The 20467-nt window shown below is 45.1% G+C and overlaps 1 protein-coding gene across 1 annotated transcript in view; it reads left to right on the top strand.

Annotated features, from left to right (window-relative positions):
- LOC310799243 (guanine nucleotide-binding protein G(i) subunit alpha-2) overlaps positions 1 to 20467 on the top strand; it is a 112706-nt gene that overhangs the window by 63536 nt on the left and 28703 nt on the right. Inside the window, exons 2-3 of the mRNA XM_083661814.1 lie at positions 13989 to 14031; positions 18413 to 18554. Of these exons, the coding sequence (XP_083517940.1) occupies positions 13989 to 14031; positions 18413 to 18554 (185 nt within the window). The remainder of the gene's footprint in view (positions 1 to 13988; positions 14032 to 18412; positions 18555 to 20467) is intronic.

The raw sequence follows: 20467 nt of genomic DNA, 5'->3' as shown, positions 1-20467 counted from the left end.
AGGGGACAGATTGTCTCTGCACACTTAGCCGAGGGGACACTTAGCCGAGGGGACAGACTGTCTCTGCACACTTAGCCGAGGGGACAGGCTGTCTCTGCACACTTAGCCGAGGGGACAGGCTGTCTCTGCACACTTAGCCGAGGGGACAGGCTGTCTCTGCACACTTAGCCGAGGGGACAGATTGTCTCTGCACACTTAGCCGAGGCGACAGATTGTCTCTGCACACTTAGCCGAGGGGACACTTAGCCGAGGGGACAGACTGTCTCTGCACACTTAGCCGAGGGGACAGGCTGTCCCTGCACACTTAGCCGAGGGGACAGACTGTCTCTGCACACTTAGCCGAGGGGACAGGCGGCGGCGTTGCCGTTCACAGTTGGTGCGTAGGCGGCCGAGGAGAGTGAGAGGGAGAGTTGAAGTAAGGATGGAGGGATGAATCAGATGGAGTAGAGAGATCGGTCCCCACGGGGAGATGCAGAAGTGAAAAGGCCCATTTGATTGCATAAGAGGTGGGTGTCTGTGTGCCAGACAGTTCAGCGTGCAGCCTGGAGCGCCGCTTCATTGCCACGTCAGCGTTTTTTATTGTGGTCTTCTCCCTCCACGCATGATGTCTCTCTTCTAGCTCTTTGTACTGTTGAACTCTGGTTCTGTCTTCACTCATTTTGGCCCCTCATCTGGGCATTAGCACAACACTGCCCCCTGCATAGAATTAGTGTATGTGCATTATTAGCGAGTGGGCGGTGAGAATGCAAGTGTCTCTATGGTGTTGTTGTTTGTTTGAGTCTCTGTGCTGCTGAATGGAGATGACAAGTCTGTGAGAGGTGAGTTGAGCTTTGAAGCTCATGCATACTTGATATTCATGGATCAGCCTGTCTGAGTGTCTGCAGGGCTGAGATATTGATTTATTAAGCAGATCTACAGTAAGCGTGCTGGTGAGCAGGAAGGAGCAGTGGGCCTACACTAGCTATACTGTACCTTAATCTAACATCTTCTTTACGTTTTGTTCAACTTTTGCTGAACCGAGCGATTTGTAGGATGGCTTTACCGATTATCAACCCACTTTGTATCATTATAATGTTAATATAAGCAGATGGGCAGTGTTTACCTTCACTATTTGTTTTCCACACGGAGAGCTCCCAGTTCATCCTCTGGCACCGCGATCCGCTGTGACGCGTTTTACGTCACAATGGAACTGCGGAAGCTCTGCTCGAGATGCGGAATCTGCTCCGAGGGCGGCTGTTATTGGTTTTCTTTCGTTTTTTTTTAAGTTTGCGCACATCCACGGAGAATCGCATCGAGAGCCATAACGAGCCTTAACGACTTGCAGCTGGACAAATGGAGGATATTTCTCCTGTGTGGAAAACATATAGTGAAGGTAAACACTGCCCATCTGCTAATAGTAACGATGTTACATAAATACATACCGGTACTTCAGCATGCGCTGGGACGCGTCATCAGTGATGTTGACTGGGGTCGTAAGGTGTTTCGGGTCTGTCACACATCATACACCCTCGCCCAGTAGACCCAGCCGAGGCCGATTAAGACCCCGACCCTCGTCCCAGAAGCAGCCGCACACGGATCAGCCTTCCTACTCTGTCTGCAACGTTGCCCGCGGAAGGGCCGATCACGCCCAATCTGCTGCAATAGAGCTAGTGCTACATCGCAGCATTGCAAGACCCTTCGGGGGATGGAGGCTCTAAGGCGCTATGGGTTGTCTCCCAGCCACTCACCTCCTTCGTCTCACCAGGCCCTCCCGGGGCAAAGGCATCCAGAGGCAGAGAGGATGCCTCAAGAAGGCCTGTGCGTTGACGACATTATAATGATACAAAGTAAAGGTAAAGGTAAAGTCCCACTGGTTGTCACACACCTGAGTGTGCGACATTTGTTTTGCATTTGACCCTGCATCCCCTGGGGGAGCGGTGAGCAGCAGCAGTGGCTTGATAATCGGCAAATCCATCCTTTGACTCCCTCATTCAAGCGTGTGATGTTTCTGCTTTACAGAGCAGAGCCGAAGCTTGATACATTTTTTAGTACGTTGTCTACATGCCTGAGGGTTCAATACAAACGGCCACCACAAGTACAACACAGCAGCACAGTAATTAGCCTATAGTCAGCCAGCCTATTTCATTTGGACTCTTTCATAGCTTGTAAAAGCCTCTCACAGTAAGACTATACAATATGGTGGGGGGGTAACATCCCCCACAGTTCAATTCAAATCAGTATAGATGGATATTCTGACCAGAAAAGGCCACTTAGTTCCGCATCTGATTGTTCTACATACTTGCCAACCTGTTTGCTTTTTGCGTAAAAGCTCCACATTTTAACATCACTGAAAAGACTTGTCACTGTAATATACACCAAAAGTACCCCTTCCCCTCCGGGCCCCCCGACCTAACTGATATTTTCTTTAGCCAAGGCATGACACTGGAATGATGTGATTTTCCCAGCCAATCAGTACTCTTGACTTTGGTATGTCCCGCCTCCTCCTCCTCTGACATTCACTCATCCTCTCACTGTCTGTCACTGGCTGCTGGTCAACGATGAGTTAACTCCTGTGTCAACCTTTACGTTGCACATTAAACAGAACAAGATTAGATGTGTTAAGTGCTTAATCAATGGCATATCAATAATCATAATGTGATGATGAGGCAGCTTAAAAAGCATGGTGCAGGTAAACAATTATTTTAATGAATTTACATTCCGGGCTCAGTTTGTGGGCTTAGTTACCCAGGGCAGAAATATGGAGGAAAAGTGGCATTCTAATTTGGTGTGTGACATCACTTGTTGCTGGACGTTCTGCTGGGGGCTGACTATCACAGGTGTACAGTTCCATTTCAGGAACAGTGCCCCCTGCAGTTTACAGAAACGAGTCTAGATGCAGGTATGTGTGATTAACCCCCCCCCCCCCCCCAAAAAAAGAAAATCCCATTGCTATATACACCCCTACCATATATTAATGCAATGTGGTCTCCAACCTGCACCATGCTCAAACCGCCCTGTTCTTGTGTGAAGTTCACACAGTTCAACCTAATATGCTCCTTTGATAAACGATCAGATGCAACTGCTACAGCCATGTCCCTTGGAGCCGCGCGGGTCTGCTTCGCTAGTGATGCGCTGTGGCTGGCAGAGGCAGCTGTGGTGCTGCTGACTGAAAGGGGATGGAGGAGCAGGGAGGTGTTGTTGTGAGGTGCCATTGGCCGGGGAACTGAATCCAGGCCTGAATGTAAACAGTGGTGGCCCTGTGTCCTCTGCCAGCGGGGGCCCCACACTGCTGCCTTTGTGTCACACTCACACAGTCTCACCAGGATGGGACACACACACACACAAACACACACACACAACGCACACACGCACACACACACACACACACACACACACACACACACACACACACACACACACACACACACACACAACGCACACACACACACACACACACACACACACACGCATGCCATGGGAAGCAGACCTTGGTAAGGGTTCCAACTTCCATTTAAAAAATGATTAGGCTAGCTGCAGGATGCTGATTGTGTTGGGATTGTTGTAGTCATGGATGCATAAATAAACGAGTTGATCCTCAGTCTTGGCACAGGACAGTCAGAAGTGTGTTCTGTTCTGTTCTGTTCTGTCTGCACTCAGTTTGATCCTCCTCCAGTGAATGCATGGTGTGTGTGGGGATCAGTCAGGATATATGGAGGGAGCGTGCCAGGAGTTCTGCAGAAGAGTCGGGTTGCACACACACTTCCTCTCCGCAGCTTCACATTTCCTCACTGATCAAATGTGTGACTTGACTTGATAAGCCTTCGTCGCCTCCTCTCGCATCCTACGTCTGCAGAACAATATGCAGAGATGACTAGATTTTTCATCTCAGCATTGGAAGTCTTAGCTGGTGTGTGTATGTAGGGGGAGGGTGGGGCAATATAAGATATTATTGTCTATCGCCGTAATAAACACTTAAGATAATTGTATCGTGGTGAATTTCCTTTTAATTGTAAAATTGTGAATATCGTCACGTCACATGAGAAGGAATATTGTCCCGAGTCATGACGAGTGACGTGCAAAAGCTGTTGTTTAACTTGGCTCACTCACAAGTCACAGTCCTGTTGATTTCCTGTTTTATTTTTGAATTGCCATTTGCCACAAGGGCGAGCGCGCGTCCTTCCAATCACTCGTCTTCAAAATGGCTGAAGCTGGCTCGGCTTGCCCGCTGTTTCCTCCAGCTAAAAAAGTGAAATCAGATGTGCGTAAATATTATCGGGGTTCTTCCCACCCACAGAACCTGCTGGAGGAAGGTGTCTGCCCTGGGTGGCCAATTTTGTTTCTTAACAAAATGCAAGGTTAAATGATTCCAGTATGTTTTAGTTTTTAGCATATGATGATTATCGCAATAATATTGTTAATCGGGACAGGTTAAACCACCCCTACTGGTGTGTGTGATAGGTATGAGCTGTTCATGCATGGCAGGGCACTCATTGTGAGTCTTGTTGGTAATGGATGTTGGTGTTACTTTCCCAGGCCTGGTGGCTATCGCAGCCATCAGCAGACGTCCAGGTGTTGTTCACTGCTTCACTCTCCCCTCTAATCAGACCAGAGAGCTCACATATCTAGCTAGTTTGCAGCATGTTACTGTCAAGCGGCAGCTTCAGCAAAGAGATGAATCAATGTAATCAGAATCATTCTCTGTCAGTCCCTCTGTCAAATCAATCCAGATTGTTGAACAGGAAAAAAGTTTGACTTTAAAAGGCAAACAATTCACAAAACACTGTTCTTCTTTGAGCTGTGGCAAGAAAATACACGACAAGTGAGTCTGTGTTGGCTGCTGAAGTTCACTAAGCTGCAGACAGGTCTATGTTGGCTGCTGAAGTTCACTAAGCTACAGACAGGTCTGTGTTGGCAGCTGAAGTTCACTAAGCTACAGACAGGTCTATGTTGGCAGCTGAAGTTCACTAAGCTACAGACAGGTCTGTGTTGGCAGCTGAAGTTCACTAAGCTACAGACAGGTCTGTGTTGGCAGCTGAAGTTCACTAAGCTACAGACAGGTCTATGTTGGCAGCTGAAGTTCACTAAGCTACAGACAGGTCTATGTTGGCAGCTGAAGTTCACTAAGCTACAGACAGGTCTATGTTGGCTGCTGAAGTTCACTAAGCTACAGACAGGTCTGTGTTGGCAGCTGAAGTTCACTAAGCTACAAGTCAAGTCAAGTCAAGTCAAGTTTATTTGTATAGCACATTTCATACACAGAGGCAATTCAAAGTGCTTCACATAAAATGGTTGACAGGAAAATAAAATAAAAGAAGAGAGTAAAACGGACATTTAAAAGCATCACAACAAAACTTAAAAAAAAGAGTATAAAAAGTGTATTACAGGAAAATAAACCAAAAGAAGAAATAAAATGGACATTTAAAAGCATCACAACAAAACTTAAAAAAAAAGAGTATAAAAAAGTGCAATAGGCAGCAGGCGCAGCAGTTGCAGAAAGAGCTAAAACTTATAGGGGACTCATTGGGTTTGCATAGTAGCTGTCAGCAGTTAAAGGCGACGGTAAACATAAAAGTCTTTAGTCTATTTTTAAAAGTAAGTAAGGTTGGGGCAGATCTGAGGTCTTCAGGCAATTTGTTCCAGCTAGCAGAAGCATAGTGGGTAAATGCAGCCTTCCCGTGATTTGATTTGATCCTAGGGACAGTTAATAAGCTGGACCCTGTTGACCTAAGAGTTCTAGATGGTTCGTAGCGTGGGAGCAATTCAGCTATGTATTTTGGGCCTAGGCCATTGAGTGATTTATAGACTAATAACAGTATTTTAAAATCTATTCTCTGACACACTGGCAACCAATGTAAGGACTTAAGAACTGGAGTGATATGATCAGCTTTCTTAGTCTTCGGACAGGTCTATGTTGGCAGCTGAAGTTCACTAAGCTGCAGACAGGTCTGTGTTGGCTGCTGAAGTTCACTAAGCTACAGACAGGTCTGTGTTGGCTGCTGAAGTTCACTAAGCTGCAGACAGGTATATGTTGGCTGCTGAAGTTCACTAAGCTACAGACAGGTCTGTGTTGGCTGCTGAAGTTCACTAAGCTACAGACAGGTCTGTGTTGGCTGCTGAAGTTCACTAAGCTACAGACAGGTCTGTGTTGGCAGCTGAAGTTCACTAAGCTGCAGACAGGTCTATGTTGGCTGCTGAAGTTCACTAAGCTACAGACAGGTCTGTGTTGGCTGCTGAAGTTCACTAAGCTACAGACAGGTATATGTTGGCTACTGAAGTTCACTAAGCTACAGACAGGTCTGTGTTGGCTACTGAAGTTCACTAAGCTACAGACAGGTCTGTGTTGGCTACTGAAGTTCACTAAGCTACAGACAGGTATATGTTGGCTACTGAAGTTCACTAAGCTACAGACAGGTCTGTGTTGGCTGCTGAAGTTCACTAAGCTACAGACAGGTATATGTTGGCTACTGAAGTTCACTAAGCTACAGACAGGTCTGTGTTGGCTACTGAAGTTCACTAAGCTACAGACAGGTCTGTGTTGGCTGCTGAAGTTCACTAAGCTACAGACAGGTCTGTGTTGGCTACTGAAGTTCACTAAGCTACAGACAGGTCTGTGTTGGCTACTGAAGTTCACTAAGCTGCAGACAGGTCTATGTTGGCTGCTGAAGTTCACTAAGCTACAGACAGGTCTGTGTTGGCTGCTGAAGTTCACTAAGCTACAGACAGGTCTGTGTTGGCTGCTGAAGTTCACTAAGCTACAGACAGGTATATGTTGGCTACTGAAGTTCACTAAGCTACAGACATGTCTATGTTGGCTACTGAAGTTCACTAAGCTACAGACAGGTCTATGTTGGCTACTGAAGTTCACTAAGCTACAGACAGGTCTGTGTTGGCTGCTGAAGTTCACTAAGCTACAGACAGGTCTGTGTTGGCTGCTGAAGTTCACTAAGCTACAGACAGGTCTGTGTTGGCTGCTGAAGTTCACTAAGCTGCAGACAGGTCTGTGTTGGCTACTGAAGTTCACTAAGCTACAGACAGGTATATGTTGGCTACTGAAGTTCACTAAGCTACAGACATGTCTATGTTGGCTACTGAAGTTCACTAAGCTACAGACAGGTCTATGTTGGCTACTGAAGTTCACTAAGCTACAGACAGGTCTGTGTTGGCTGCTGAAGTTCACTAAGCTACAGACATGTCTATGTTGGCTACTGAAGTTCACTAAGCTACAGACAGGTCTGTGTTGGCTGCTGAAGTTCACTAAGCTACAGACAGGTCTGTGTTGGCTACTGAAGTTCACTAAGCTACAGACAGGTCTGTGTTGGCTACTGAAGTTCACTAAGCTACAGACAGGTATATGTTGGCTACTGAAGTTCACTAAGCTACAGACATGTCTATGTTGGCTACTGAAGTTCACTAAGCTACAGACAGGTCTGTGTTGGCTGCTGAAGTTCACTAAGCTGCAGACAGGTCTGTGTTGGCTACTGAAGTTCACTAAGCTACAGACAGGTATATGTTGGCTACTGAAGTTCACTAAGCTACAGACATGTCTATGTTGGCTACTGAAGTTCACTAAGCTACAGACAGGTCTGTGTTGGCTGCTGAAGTTCACTAAGCTACAGACAGGTCTGTGTTGGCTACTGAAGTTCACTAAGCTACAGACAGGTATATGTTGGCTACTGAAGTTCACTAAGCTACAGACATGTCTATGTTGGCTACTGAAGTTCACTAAGCTACAGACAGGTCTATGTTGGCTACTGAAGTTCACTAAGCTACAGACAGGTCTGTGTTGGCTGCTGAAGTTCACTAAGCTACAGACAGGTCTATGTTGGCTACTGAAGTTCACTAAGCTACAGACAGGTCTGTGTTGGCTGCTGAAGTTCACTAAGCTACAGACAGGTCTGTGTTGTCTGCTGAAGTTCACTAAGCTACAGACAGGTCTGTGTTGTCTGCTGAAGTTCACTAAGCTACAGACAGGTCTGTGTTGGCTGCTGAAGTTCACTAAGCTACAGACAGTCATCCCCCACACATGATCTGCTCTGTCGTTGTTTCCAGGGGCAGAGCGGTGCCTCTCGAGTCCCTACTATGCGACAGCACTACCCTTGGCAGTCGCGCACCGCATCAACTTTGACCTACTTACACCATTGACCTTTCTCCGCTCTACCTCGCTGTGAGAGACGAGAAGATCGCTTACGATGACGACAGTTTGAAGGCAGCTTAAGGCACTGGAATACTAACGATGCTATTATTCCTGTTTGCACATCAGCACAGTTCAAGCAGCCAGATCCCCCTGGTCTAATAATAATTGTATTTATTTATTCATTCCCCAACTGGCCAAACAAGGCTACATGTCCAATTACAGCGATATACATAGAGTCCCATGTTGACATGTTGGCAAGCGGGAGTCATTTCCTTCATCACCCCCTGACAATTAAACTAATGAGACCAGCAGGTGGCAGTAATGAGGCCAGCAGGTGGCCGAGGGGCATTCGGCCAACAACACACATGGAAATTAATGCCTTTCTTGACCCAAAGGGATCAATGTGTTCTCTCCTTTTTTGTAATTGATTCACATTAGTCGTTGGCCTCTCAGGAATGAAATCAACTTCTGTTTTTTAGACTGTATGTGACTATGTAATGTGCATAGGGAACGCATCCACTACCACAGAGGTTCTCAAATGTTTTTCAGCCAAGGACCCCCTCATTCTGATTTGTGATTTTGGGCTAAGCTTAATTGTTTCCACGGTAACGTGCCTGACATTTAAATTGATAGGTTTGTTAGATTAGAATGTAATCCGTGAACCATTTTAGATTTAAAGCATCAAATATTTTCGTTGGAACTATGAAGCTTTTGCACACACACAAAAAAAGTTTTGGATTTTTATTTTCCTGAAAACTTTTCGCGGACCCCCTGGCTAAGTGCCATGGACCCCCTGGCTGGGGGTCCCCGGACCCCCATTCGAGAACCACTGCACTACCACCACTATGCACTATCTCCTACCGATACTCCTCCTCAGGTCCATTTGAACTGCATTCTAATGAGACCATCAAACTGAGCTAGTTGTGTGGCTGCTAATGGCAACCACCACCGGTGAATATAGTCTATCTATCATGGGCCAGGCCGGGCCGGGCTCTGGCTCCATCCTGCTGCAGCTGGAGCCCATTAGGCCCAGTCAGTCAGTGGGCTCGCTGCCACAGGCTCCTCTCTCTCTCTCTCTCTCTGGCCTGTGTCTCCATGCTGGACCTGCCTCTCTGCCAGTCACATCATAAACCCACATTGGTAATCAGGCAATTTCCTCACATTTACAAACTTCCCTGCTGCTCTCCTCCAGTACGACATACTTTCATTTTAATATACCCCCTTCTCCCTCAACATGGAGATGGCACACAGGCGCACACACACACACGCACGCACACACACACACACACACACACACACACACACACACACACGCGCGCACGCGCGCACACATACACACACACACACACACACACACACACACACACACACACACACACACACACACACACAGACACATTCTTGTCCCTTTTTCTCTATTTCTACATCTTTTGTATTTTATCAATGAGGGAGAGGTGAGGTGATCGTGACAGAAATACAGATGCACTAATCTCATTCAAATGGACTTGCAAGCCGAACTGGACGCCCCCCCCCCCCCCCCTCCCAAGCCTCCACCATGAGTCAAATACAACCACGACTTCTCCGACATGGCCTAGTTGCTAGGCACTGTGTTGTGTTTATTTTCCTACCAATTCTGGAAATGTCCTTGGTCTGCTCACGCAGTCTGTATGGTCCCTCAGTGTTTGCTTTCTCACTTCTGACCCTTTAGTGATTGCATTAGTATTTTATTTTTTTATTTCAACTTCAGTTTCATATCACTTAGACGTTTAGAAGGGATGGGCTTAAAGTTTACTAATGTTTTTGTTTGGTTGTGAAGATCAATTTTCTTTTATACTCAATTTTAGTCCTCTTATTCTGTGTGTGTTGAATGAAGAAACAAACACAGAAAATGCAGTAGTCCAGATGGCTGGTTTACGCAGAGAGTGTGTGAGCTGTGATGATGATGATGATGATGATGATGATGATGATGGTGTAGCCAGTCAGTGTGGCCACTAGTAGTCAAAGACCACAGAGAGAAGCTATGTCTGTTCAACAGTGAGTCATAAAAGACTGTATTTTTCTCTCTCCAAACACCATATGTAGGAAAATACTTCTATCAATAGAGCATGTGCTTAGCGTGTGTGTGTGCGTGTGTGATCATGTGTGTGTGTGTGCGTGTGGTCCATGCAGCTGTAGTGCAGAGCCACCACAGTCCAGAGGGGCACACGGTGGTAATGTAGCGTTAGCCACAGATCAGACAAAGCCTGTTGTGTACGAGCTAACAGGATCAGTGCTATCAGTGGGGCTCCCAGCAGGCTCCCAGCTTCTTGCCATGGAACCAGCATCAGCAGCATGCTCTGCTCTCCAGCTCACATCACATCTGAGACCAAGACCAAAAACACTGTAATGATCCTTCAGCATAAGCCCTTGTTCACACCATACGCCAAAGCCACACTAAAGCCACGCTGAAGCTACGCAGGTTCATTTCGTCTATCCGAGTCTATCCGTCTGACGACTAGACAGACTCTGGGACAGACGGACGATATTTCGGGCTTGACTTTGTGGTGTAGAGCAGCGGACGTCCGCGCCGAGACTTCCGCTTCCGTGCGCAGCGGTCATCGCTCACACTCCGATTGACGCGGGAATGGAGTTGGAGCTGAGCTGATCGATACTTTTTGTAGGCGTTTTAGGTCCGGATGGCATTTCTGCTCATCTCTATAAACCGATACCTGCATAATGAGACGTCGTCGGACTGTCAACAATGACGGGACCGCAAGTCTTCGTCGTGGACATCCGCTTGACACCGGAAACCCCCAAATATGTCCCAGAGTCATATTAGTCGTCGGACTGCTAGAATCTGGGCGCCCAGATTGGAATCGTAGCATCAGCACCCAACGGGGGATACAAAACAAAAAAATAATTCAGCTAACCTATCTTCTTAAAGTCCATGTGCGTATGCAATCCCTGACAGCCTTTTGCTGCCGGCTGGCAAATATGAACGCTACATAGAGCCGTGCAGGGCCACACTGCGTCCATGCACAGTGTGCTTATTGAAATAGAGACACTCTGGACCTCTGCTTCCATAGAGTATAATAACACCTACAGCACAGGGCTCATCTTTAGGGGAGTGTAACACTCAATCTCTATTTATATTCCGTTCCACAACATCAACTTTTATTGTCATATTGTGTACAGCTGGGGGTGATGTGGGTGTCAGTGCAGGTAGTGTTTACTCCAGCTACTGTCTTGTGTAAACGGGTGCAGAGCATAAATATAGATGGTTTTTAACTTGACAACTCACTTCCTGGTGCAGTGTTTGCTAGTACAATAGGACAGGACTGATCATTCCGTGAAAACCATCTATAGCTTACCGGCAAACGGTTAACTGTAGACAAGTTCCACGTGCACATCTTGTAAGCTCATTAATACACCCTAACTCATGGTACTGTATATAGGGTCTTAAGAGGTGAAGTTTGTTGTGCATTGTACAGTCAACAGAGATACTGCCTACTCTAGATAACTTCACCGCTCATCTCTGACTCTGCAGCTTCAGGTTCACTGGACAAACTCCAAAGGGCATGTTTACTGCTATCAACAACAGAGCGTGTGTGTGTGTGTGTGTGTGTGTGTGTGTGTGTGTGTGTGTGTGTGTGTGTGTGTGTGTGTGTGTGTGTGTGTGTGTGTGTGTGTGTGTGTGTGTGTGTGTGTGTGTGTGTGTGTGTGTGCGTGCGTGCGTGCGTGCGGTCTATGAAACAGGTCTATGAAGTCTCTGTTCTGCCAGCTTGGCTCCAGACACACATACCTGTGGCTCCAGACACACATACCTGTGGCTGCACCTCCAGAGACAAACTCTGTCAGGTCTTTCCCCTTCTCCTCTTTTAGCCTGAGCTCGTAATAAATGATTTGTTTCCAGTACCGCTGTTGAATTCTAGTCAACAATAACCTGAAAAATTCAACAATAACCTGAAAGGGAGTTTGATCAATTTGACTATATACTGTATAATAATAGATGACTGTTTTATATCTAGTATTAGGGGTGTCAAAAATAATCGATTATAAGATGCATCGCGATGCGGACGTGCACGATTCTGCATCGATTCACAAATGTCAAAAATCGATTATTAAAAAAAAATATATATATATATATATATATATAATCAAATAAAATATAATGGAAGTACATGCAGTTGTTTATTTTAATTATGGATCATAAGACAATGCAATTCTAAATGCACTTTTATTTTAAAAGTAGCCACACAGTGAGAAAAAAGAAAGTGAGAAAAAATAAATCATGGATTATTGGGGAAAAAAAGTGATGCATCGATTTAAGATGCATCGAGATGCATCGATAATCGTAATCGAATCGAATCGTAGCCCTCTGAATCGTAATCAAATCGAATCGTGAGGCCAGTGAAGATTCACAGCCCTATCTAGTATTGCCTTTTTTGCTTAAACCAATATAACGTTCTTAGCCAGCTCGGCTGAGATGGAACCATATTTCTCTGACACAACATATTATTTATTCATAGCTATTATTCCAGCTGCATTCTGCCAAAATGCATTTTATATGGAGTGCATAGTGAATACTGCATACTGTCTGCATGTACACACAACTTCAATACATTTCCATTGTTTGCACCTACTTCCCATTTTGATCAGCGGGGAATCTATTTACAGTTTCAATTCACACTCAAGGTGTGCAGCAGCCAGAGATAACAATGTGTGTCTTTATTGTCATCCTGCTGAACAGTATGGCCCACAATGTCCATCACAAACACCAGTATGACCCACATACTGCACTGCACAGTGGCTGGAGAAGTGCTTCAGTGCCTGCTGGTCAGGGAGGGTACTGTAGGTACAGTACTTCAAAACTACTATGAGGAGGATAAGGACATTAAATGGAGAACGTCACAATGTATCTAAAATGTATCTAAATCGCAGCCATTGCAACCCCATTTGCAGTAGTGTGTGTGTGTGGTTACAGAGAAGCAACATGAGTGCTGTACAGATTTTGCAATTGGTCAATGGTGTGAAATATATTTGCGCTCTTACCCCATCAGAGTTCATACACTGTGCCATGAAGGAGTGTGGGTTGAATGACAGCTGTCTGTATCTTACCAATCCTACTTGGTGGGGAGGGGCATGCTGCTTATTTGTGTATTTGGACGATCATCCCAGGAAGACTTCACCCTGGGCGTGTGTGTGTGTGTGTGTGTGTGTGTGTGTGTGTGTGTGTGTGTGTGTGTGTATATATAGAGTGTGTAGAGTGTGCTGACAGTCACCCCTGGGTGTGTGTGTGTCTCTGTGAGTGTGTGTAAGTGTGTAGTGAGAATGGTTGTGGCAGATGAGATCTCTCTGGTCCCCTCAGGCCGTTAGGATAAACACAGCAGTGGATAAGAGAAGCTCATATCCTGTCGGCGCGACGTTTCCTTTATTAAAACGTTAACGATGACAAACTGCCTGCTCTCAAAAGCAGAAGACTCGGGGGGGGAACACCAGGCAGGCGGTGTGAATTTCAGAGTTTTTTTGTGTTCCTGCAGAGGTTGAAAGCGCACGGCGCTCTGCTGGCATTGAGGAATGACTCCTCTAGGAAACTATGGAAGCAATATGAGAGAGGATGAGGCACTGGAGTCAGTAAAGCCAGCCTCCCTCCCAGGCACACAGATACGCAGGCTGCAGATGAGCAGGCCTGCTGGGTTGAATCAGACCAGGTGGAGAGCCGAGATGTTCCGCAGCACTGAGGCCGGAGGGGGAGAGGGAGGGTTGGGGGGGGGGGGAGAGGGGTGGGGGGGGGTCAGCAAGATGCGGGTCCAGATGTGAGGCGTCCTCGCCGGCTGCCTGTTGACATTTCCTCAGCGTATTTTTAACCTCTCGCCTGTGTTTGTTCTCTCTGCAGGTGCCGGCGAGTCAGGCAAGAGCACCATTGTGAAGCAGATGAAGTGAGTGACTTGTCATTGTTGTGCTGCTCCTCCCATCACACCCTGCCTGACCAACGAACACAGTGTTTCAACAACACTGACATTTCTGTCAACATGATGAAATGGATACATAGAGATTACAGAACACCAGGGCAAGTTATTATACCAAGGCCGCTCACAAACAGATAGGGAAGAATATAAACATAGAGACATTATACGAAGCATAGGAATAGACCATAAAAAAAACAATAAAATAGAATAGAAGATAGGTAGCCTATATATACACACAAACAAAGTGTAAAAAAAACAACAACGTGTGCAATATACTATATAAAGTTTGACCCAGTTAGCCTGGCACTCCTTGGCTCAGGACTAACAGGCTGGCAAGAGGCCATTCTCACGCAGACACTGACAACCTTTATCTAGATGTTCAGTAGTTTTATGGAGGAGACATACTGTATGTGTTCAGAGAGGGCAGAACAGCAGAGAATACTTATCTTATATATAATATCTTTTGATAAAGTTGTATTATTGTAAGGTGCAGACATGCTACAGGTCATTGTGCTACACACAACCCATAAATTCAACTCATCTGAGTTATTGTGGAGTACAACTGATTTACTCATGATGCAGTGGTTCTCGCATACAGACTAATTCATTTCTAACAGTTTTCCAGTCTATTGATGACGGGAAATGGCTTAATATGGTCCAGTAAACATGGCCATTGGCTGGATAACAAAAATGCAACAGAAATTAAATAGAAGTGATGATTAGATTGGGTGACTGACATTCTAAAAAATACATGCATTATGTTTTCTCCTGTTGTTGTTCTATTTACTGTAGCTCAGCCTCTTGTGTATTTATCAAAATGTGAATTAAATGTCCTCTTTCCTGCCTGTGTAACGCACTCCTGCTGCCTCTCTCTCTAAAGCCCTCCTCACCTGTCCTTGAACCAAGGCTTAAGGGGATGGGGCTAAATCTGCATGTCCGCAGCTGAGTTGATAGTTATGAATGTGCAGTGCTGTTTAGTTGTTGGTGTCCCTGTATAGAGCGCCAAAGTCATGCCCACTTCCTGGTTCGGCATACGCACCAAGACATCTCTTCCACCATTTATTTTCCCACAGACATTTCATAAAATGCTTATAAAAATAGTTGTACTTAATCCAAAGCAAATGGTTCAGCTATATTTAGAAACAGGAGAGACCATAGAACATTTCACTCTGACCAAACCGTAAAAGAAATAGCGGATTTAAAAAGAAAGCTTTTTTCAATGTTTTTATTTTATTTTTGGTCCGAGTGAAATGTTCTATGGTTTCTCCTGATTCGAAATATAGCTGAATCGCTTAGTTTCACCAAGTAAAACTATGTTTATAAGCATTTTACGAAATGTATATGGGAAAATAAATGGCGGATGAAATCTCTTGGTGTGCATGCTGAAGCAGGAAGTGAGGTCGACTTTGGCTCTCTATAGCACTGCTGCTGCTGCTCAGCCTAAACCACTCTCACAAATCACTCAAATGCGTAGCACTCTAAATCCCAGGGCCCAGTTGCACAAAGCACCTTAGGTTAAGATTTCCTTTAGAGTCAGAGTTAAGGTGTCCATAAAATTAAATTGGCTGCACAAAACACCCTTAAATCTTGTGCTTATGTTTTCCTTAAAATGTTTAACCTTATGGAGAAGATTTAAGGGTGTTTTGTGCAGGCGATTCTATTTTATGGACACCTTAACTCTGACCCTAAGGGAAATCTTAACCTAAGGTGCTTTGTGCAACTGGGCCCAGGCTCACAAATGTGCCCATCCATACACAACACATACACAACAGATACACAACACAACACATCACTTACACAACACATTCACATACACATCCATACACAACACATACACAACACATACACAACACATCACATCCATACACATCACATCCATACACAACACATCCATACACAACACATACACAACACATCACATCCATACACAACACATCACATACACAACACAACACATCACATACACAACACATACACATAGACATCCATACACAACACATACACAACACATCACATACACAACACATCACATACACAACACATCACATACACAACACATACACATAGACATCCATACACAACACATCACATCCATACACAACACATACACACATGACATGATGCTGTTGCTGCACACACGCGTTCATGCCAGTGCACACATTGCTCCATAAAGGTGTCACTGCATGGCTTAAATCGTTTCTCTGAGGCTGTGCATGTGACCTGCTTTCAAGTTTCAATCTTTCATCCACCGTCACGACACGCCAGTGACAGGAGCACATCACTTTCTTCTCTTTGGCACAGAGCAGCTTGAGTGAACGCTGTACCTGAAAATAGATATAAAAAAATAAAATAACTTGAAGTTAAAAAAAATCTTAGAATTCCTAAATAAAGCCCCCCCTTTTCCCCTTTGTTGTTGTTGTTGTTGTTGTTGCAGTTATTGTTGCATCTTCATTCTAAGATGGGGCATGCAAAATAGACCACAGATGCTGTGTGTGTGTGAGATTTTCTTATTAATAAATATGATATATTCATAAAGTGGCAGTATGAGTGATGTGCTCGTTTGATCCAGTTTTTGGAGTTTTTATGACTCCATTCATGAAATCCCCTCTGGCTGACACTCCATGCTTCAAACACAGCAACAATGAAATATTTAGATGCACAGGAAGTTACTCACAGCAGCTACAGAGTGAAGTTGTAGCGGTTAACCTACATAACGTACTGTGTTTAAGCTACGTTTAAATTAGTAACATCTGCATAGAGAGACAGACAGGCTCAGAAAGCACAAGTATCTGGCACTCTCACACACAATGTATATTTTAGACTATGGTGTGTATCCTGACTAAATCATCTGATTTTGTTGGCATGTGTATCTTCACAGTGCCATAGCAAACATGTCTCTTAGTCATATATGAATACCTGCAGCCATCTGAAAGCTACAGTAGCTTGGTCAGGTGTGCTTGTGTTAGATGTGAAACATGCCTTCAAGCCACCAGCTTAATATGCAGCAGTGATCACAGGATTGCTGTCATTTGGCCTGGCATCTATGAGCGAGCCACAAGAAATTAATGAACATCTCCAGAGCCGTCCTGTCATCCAGGTACCTGCATCCAGCCAGAACACACAGCCAGCTTGAGTTGCTGCTCTGTTTGGATTCAACAGGCTTATTGAAACAGCACTTTTCTAAACAAAGTGTTTCATAATCCAGACAAAGAAAACACATTTTATTAAATTATGAAATGTATTGTTTGAATGGGGAAAAAACCTCTTGTGGACGTTTTTCAGCCCTTTTTGGCTGTACTCTTGTGTCACTTGCATTTCAATGAGGTCCTATTCAGCACAGCACACAACAGATGAGCATCCTGGCTGTGTGGCTCTGTCCTCTGGGTTTAGACAGGCCAGGGGAGACACTTCTGTCCTCTGGGTTTAGACAGGCCAGGGGAGACACTTCTGTCCTCTGGGTTTGGACAGGCCAGGGGAGATGCTTCTGTCCTCTGGGTTTGGACAGGCCAGGGGAGACGCTTCTGTCCTCTGGGTTTGGACAGGCCAGGGGAGACGCTTCTGTTTGCTTTACAGTCCTGCGGCCTTTTCCAACCACTGTATGTCTCTGTCTCTTTCCCCAACTCAACCACTATGTCTCTGTCTCTTTCCCAAATCCAAACTCTTGTCAGATGTGTCATGTAGAGAGATGTGAAAAGGCCTGCGCTGCCCACTGTAGCCCAGCAGTATGCTGATTTCTGAGCAAACAGATATGCAGGACTCGACCGTCTGTGATGAATCTGATGAAAATAATTCCCCATACTTAAAATACACATTAGATCAATTTTGTTCTAACAAATAATAGACAACAGTCAGGGACATGGTTTTACTACTGAGAGATGTTGTTTGGCAAGTAGTGTGTGTTCTTTGGTAACTGTTGCCAAAAACAATGAAACAGTGCACATATCATCAATTCTTGGTTCTCTATACAGGGCTACACAATTACAAGATCCCCCCCTCCCCCCCCATTAGGAATAACAGAACTGTTTGTGTGTGTGTCACATTGTGAGTTACACATGGCTCCATCATTAGGAATAACATAAGTGTTGTGTGTGTGTGTGTGTGTGTGTGTGTGTGTGTGTGTGTGTGTGTGTGTGTGTGTGTGTGTGTGTGTGTGTGTGTCACATTGTGAGTTACACATGGCTCCATCATTAGGAATAACATACAGTAAGTGTTTGTGTGTGTGTGTGTGTGTGTGTGTGTGTGTGTGTGTGTGTGTGTGTGTGTGTGTGTGTGTGTGTGTGTGTGTGTGTGTCACATAGTGAGTTACACATGGCTCATTCTTCTCTTGCTCTCTCCCACCCTCTGTTGTCAGGATCATCCATGAGGATGGCTACTCAGAAGACGAGTGTAAGCAGTACAGAGCCGTCGTCTACAGCAACACAATCCAGTCCATCATGGCCATCATCAAAGCCATGGCCAACCTCAAGATCGACTATGACGACGCTGGTAGAGCGGTAGGTCTCCTACAACAAAACATGCAATTAAAGACAGACCCAAACGCATCTTGAAATTGTATATTGTTCTTGGTTTGCAACGTCGCTTTAACTGGAAAAAGTAGCTTTCAATGTGCTCATACTTGGGGAAACCTGTTGAAGTTTAATATAATGTATGGAACTCTGTTCCATGATAAAATCTCACCTCATATACCCACCATCTCCACTCTGCATCCATCGCAACCACTTGTATCTAACTTTTATGTTTCTTTCGAGTGCAATGCATACTAAGCAAGCTGTTTAAAGATGGTGTGTGTGCGTGTGCGTGTGCGCCCGCACGTGTGTGTGTGTGTGTGTGTGTGTGTGTGTGTGTGTGTGTGTGTGCATTTGCGGGCGCACGTGTGTGTGCTGTTAAAGGGACCTGTGCAGAGCTGCCAGGTTGCGACGTGGCACCACCCAGGGAGGAGATAACATCAGGGAACTAAAAATCCAGCAATTCCTCGTAGGAAGAAAGAATAGAGATCTTTTCACTCTGGCACATCGATCTCGCAAACGTGATTTATGTATCCTCTCTTCACAGATCGTTTGAAAGATGATTTTTCAAAGTAATAGAGGATGAAGCGATCTGTCGACTCTACATCTAAGTACATTTGAATAAACGGTTTGATTTTTTAAATGAGAAAGAGAGAAGATTACTGTGTGCTGGCTTTTAAGGTCTTTTCAGACCAGATGCAAATAATTTGTGCACGGCAATAAAAAATAAAAAAAATCACCCACTTATCTCAATGAGCCTATCCACACCAAATCGGAAAACCTCTGTCAACCAATCAAATATAGTGTTGGCAATGATACCGTGGTGGAATGACGAGTTGATATGCGGCTACAAGCTGGTAAATGGTGCGTATTGATAGGACCTAGGGCACAAATCACACTTACAAACTTCATCAGAGGGAAATCAATGTCTGGAAGGATTATGAAATTACACTCTGCTTCACTCTTCAGTTATAAAACTCTATCTTCACTCCATTATCCCACTCAAATGACAAACCAACCTGTCCGGGCGGGCGGGCGGGGGGAGAGAGCCCGAGGACGAGGAGCGGAGAGGCAGCCGGAGAAAGACGCCTCTCTCCCCGGGGAGCGGCGCACCACAGTCGGCTTGGCAAGGAGGAGGCGAGTGGGTTCCCGGAGCCCCTGGCCAGTGCGATATGGTTACCTGCGATATGCCTTCTCCAGTTCCACTAACCACTATCCACAGATGCTGCTCAGCCACTGCTGCCTGTCACAAAGTTACAGATGCTGCTCAGCCACTGCTGCCTGTCACAAAGTTCAGATGCTGCTCAGTAGGGCTGTGAATCTTCACTGGCCTCACGATTCGATTCGATTACGATTCAGAGGGCTACGATTTGATTACGATTATCGATGCATCTCGATGCATCCCGATGCATCTTAAATCGATGCATCACTTTTTTCCGCAATACTGTACATGATTTATTTTTTCTCACTTTCTTTTTTCTCACTGTGTGGCTACTTTTAAAATAAAAGTGCATTTGGAATTGGATTGTATTATGATCCATAATTAAAATAAACAACTGCATGTACTTCCATTATATTTTATTTGATTATTAAAAAAAAGAAGAGAAAAGAAAAGAAAAAATTAATAATCGATTTTTGACATTTGTGAATCGATGCAGAATCGTGCACGTCCGCATCGCGATGCATCTTATAATCGATTATTTTTGACACCCCTACTGCTCAGCCACTGCTGCCTGTCACAAAGTTCAGATGCTGCTCAGCCACTGCTGCCTGTTCTAGTGTACTAACCACTATCCACAGATGCTACTCAGCCACTGCTGCCTGTTCTACTGTACTAACCACTATCCACAGATGCTGCTCAGCCACTGCTGCCTGTCACAAAGTTGCAGATTTGTTCCCAG

This window comes from Poromitra crassiceps (genome assembly GCF_964638095.1).
Source record: "Poromitra crassiceps genome assembly, chromosome: 27".
Classification (NCBI taxonomy): Eukaryota; Metazoa; Chordata; class Actinopteri; order Beryciformes; family Melamphaidae; genus Poromitra; species Poromitra crassiceps.
This window is presented reverse-complemented; position numbering and strand designations above follow the sequence as displayed.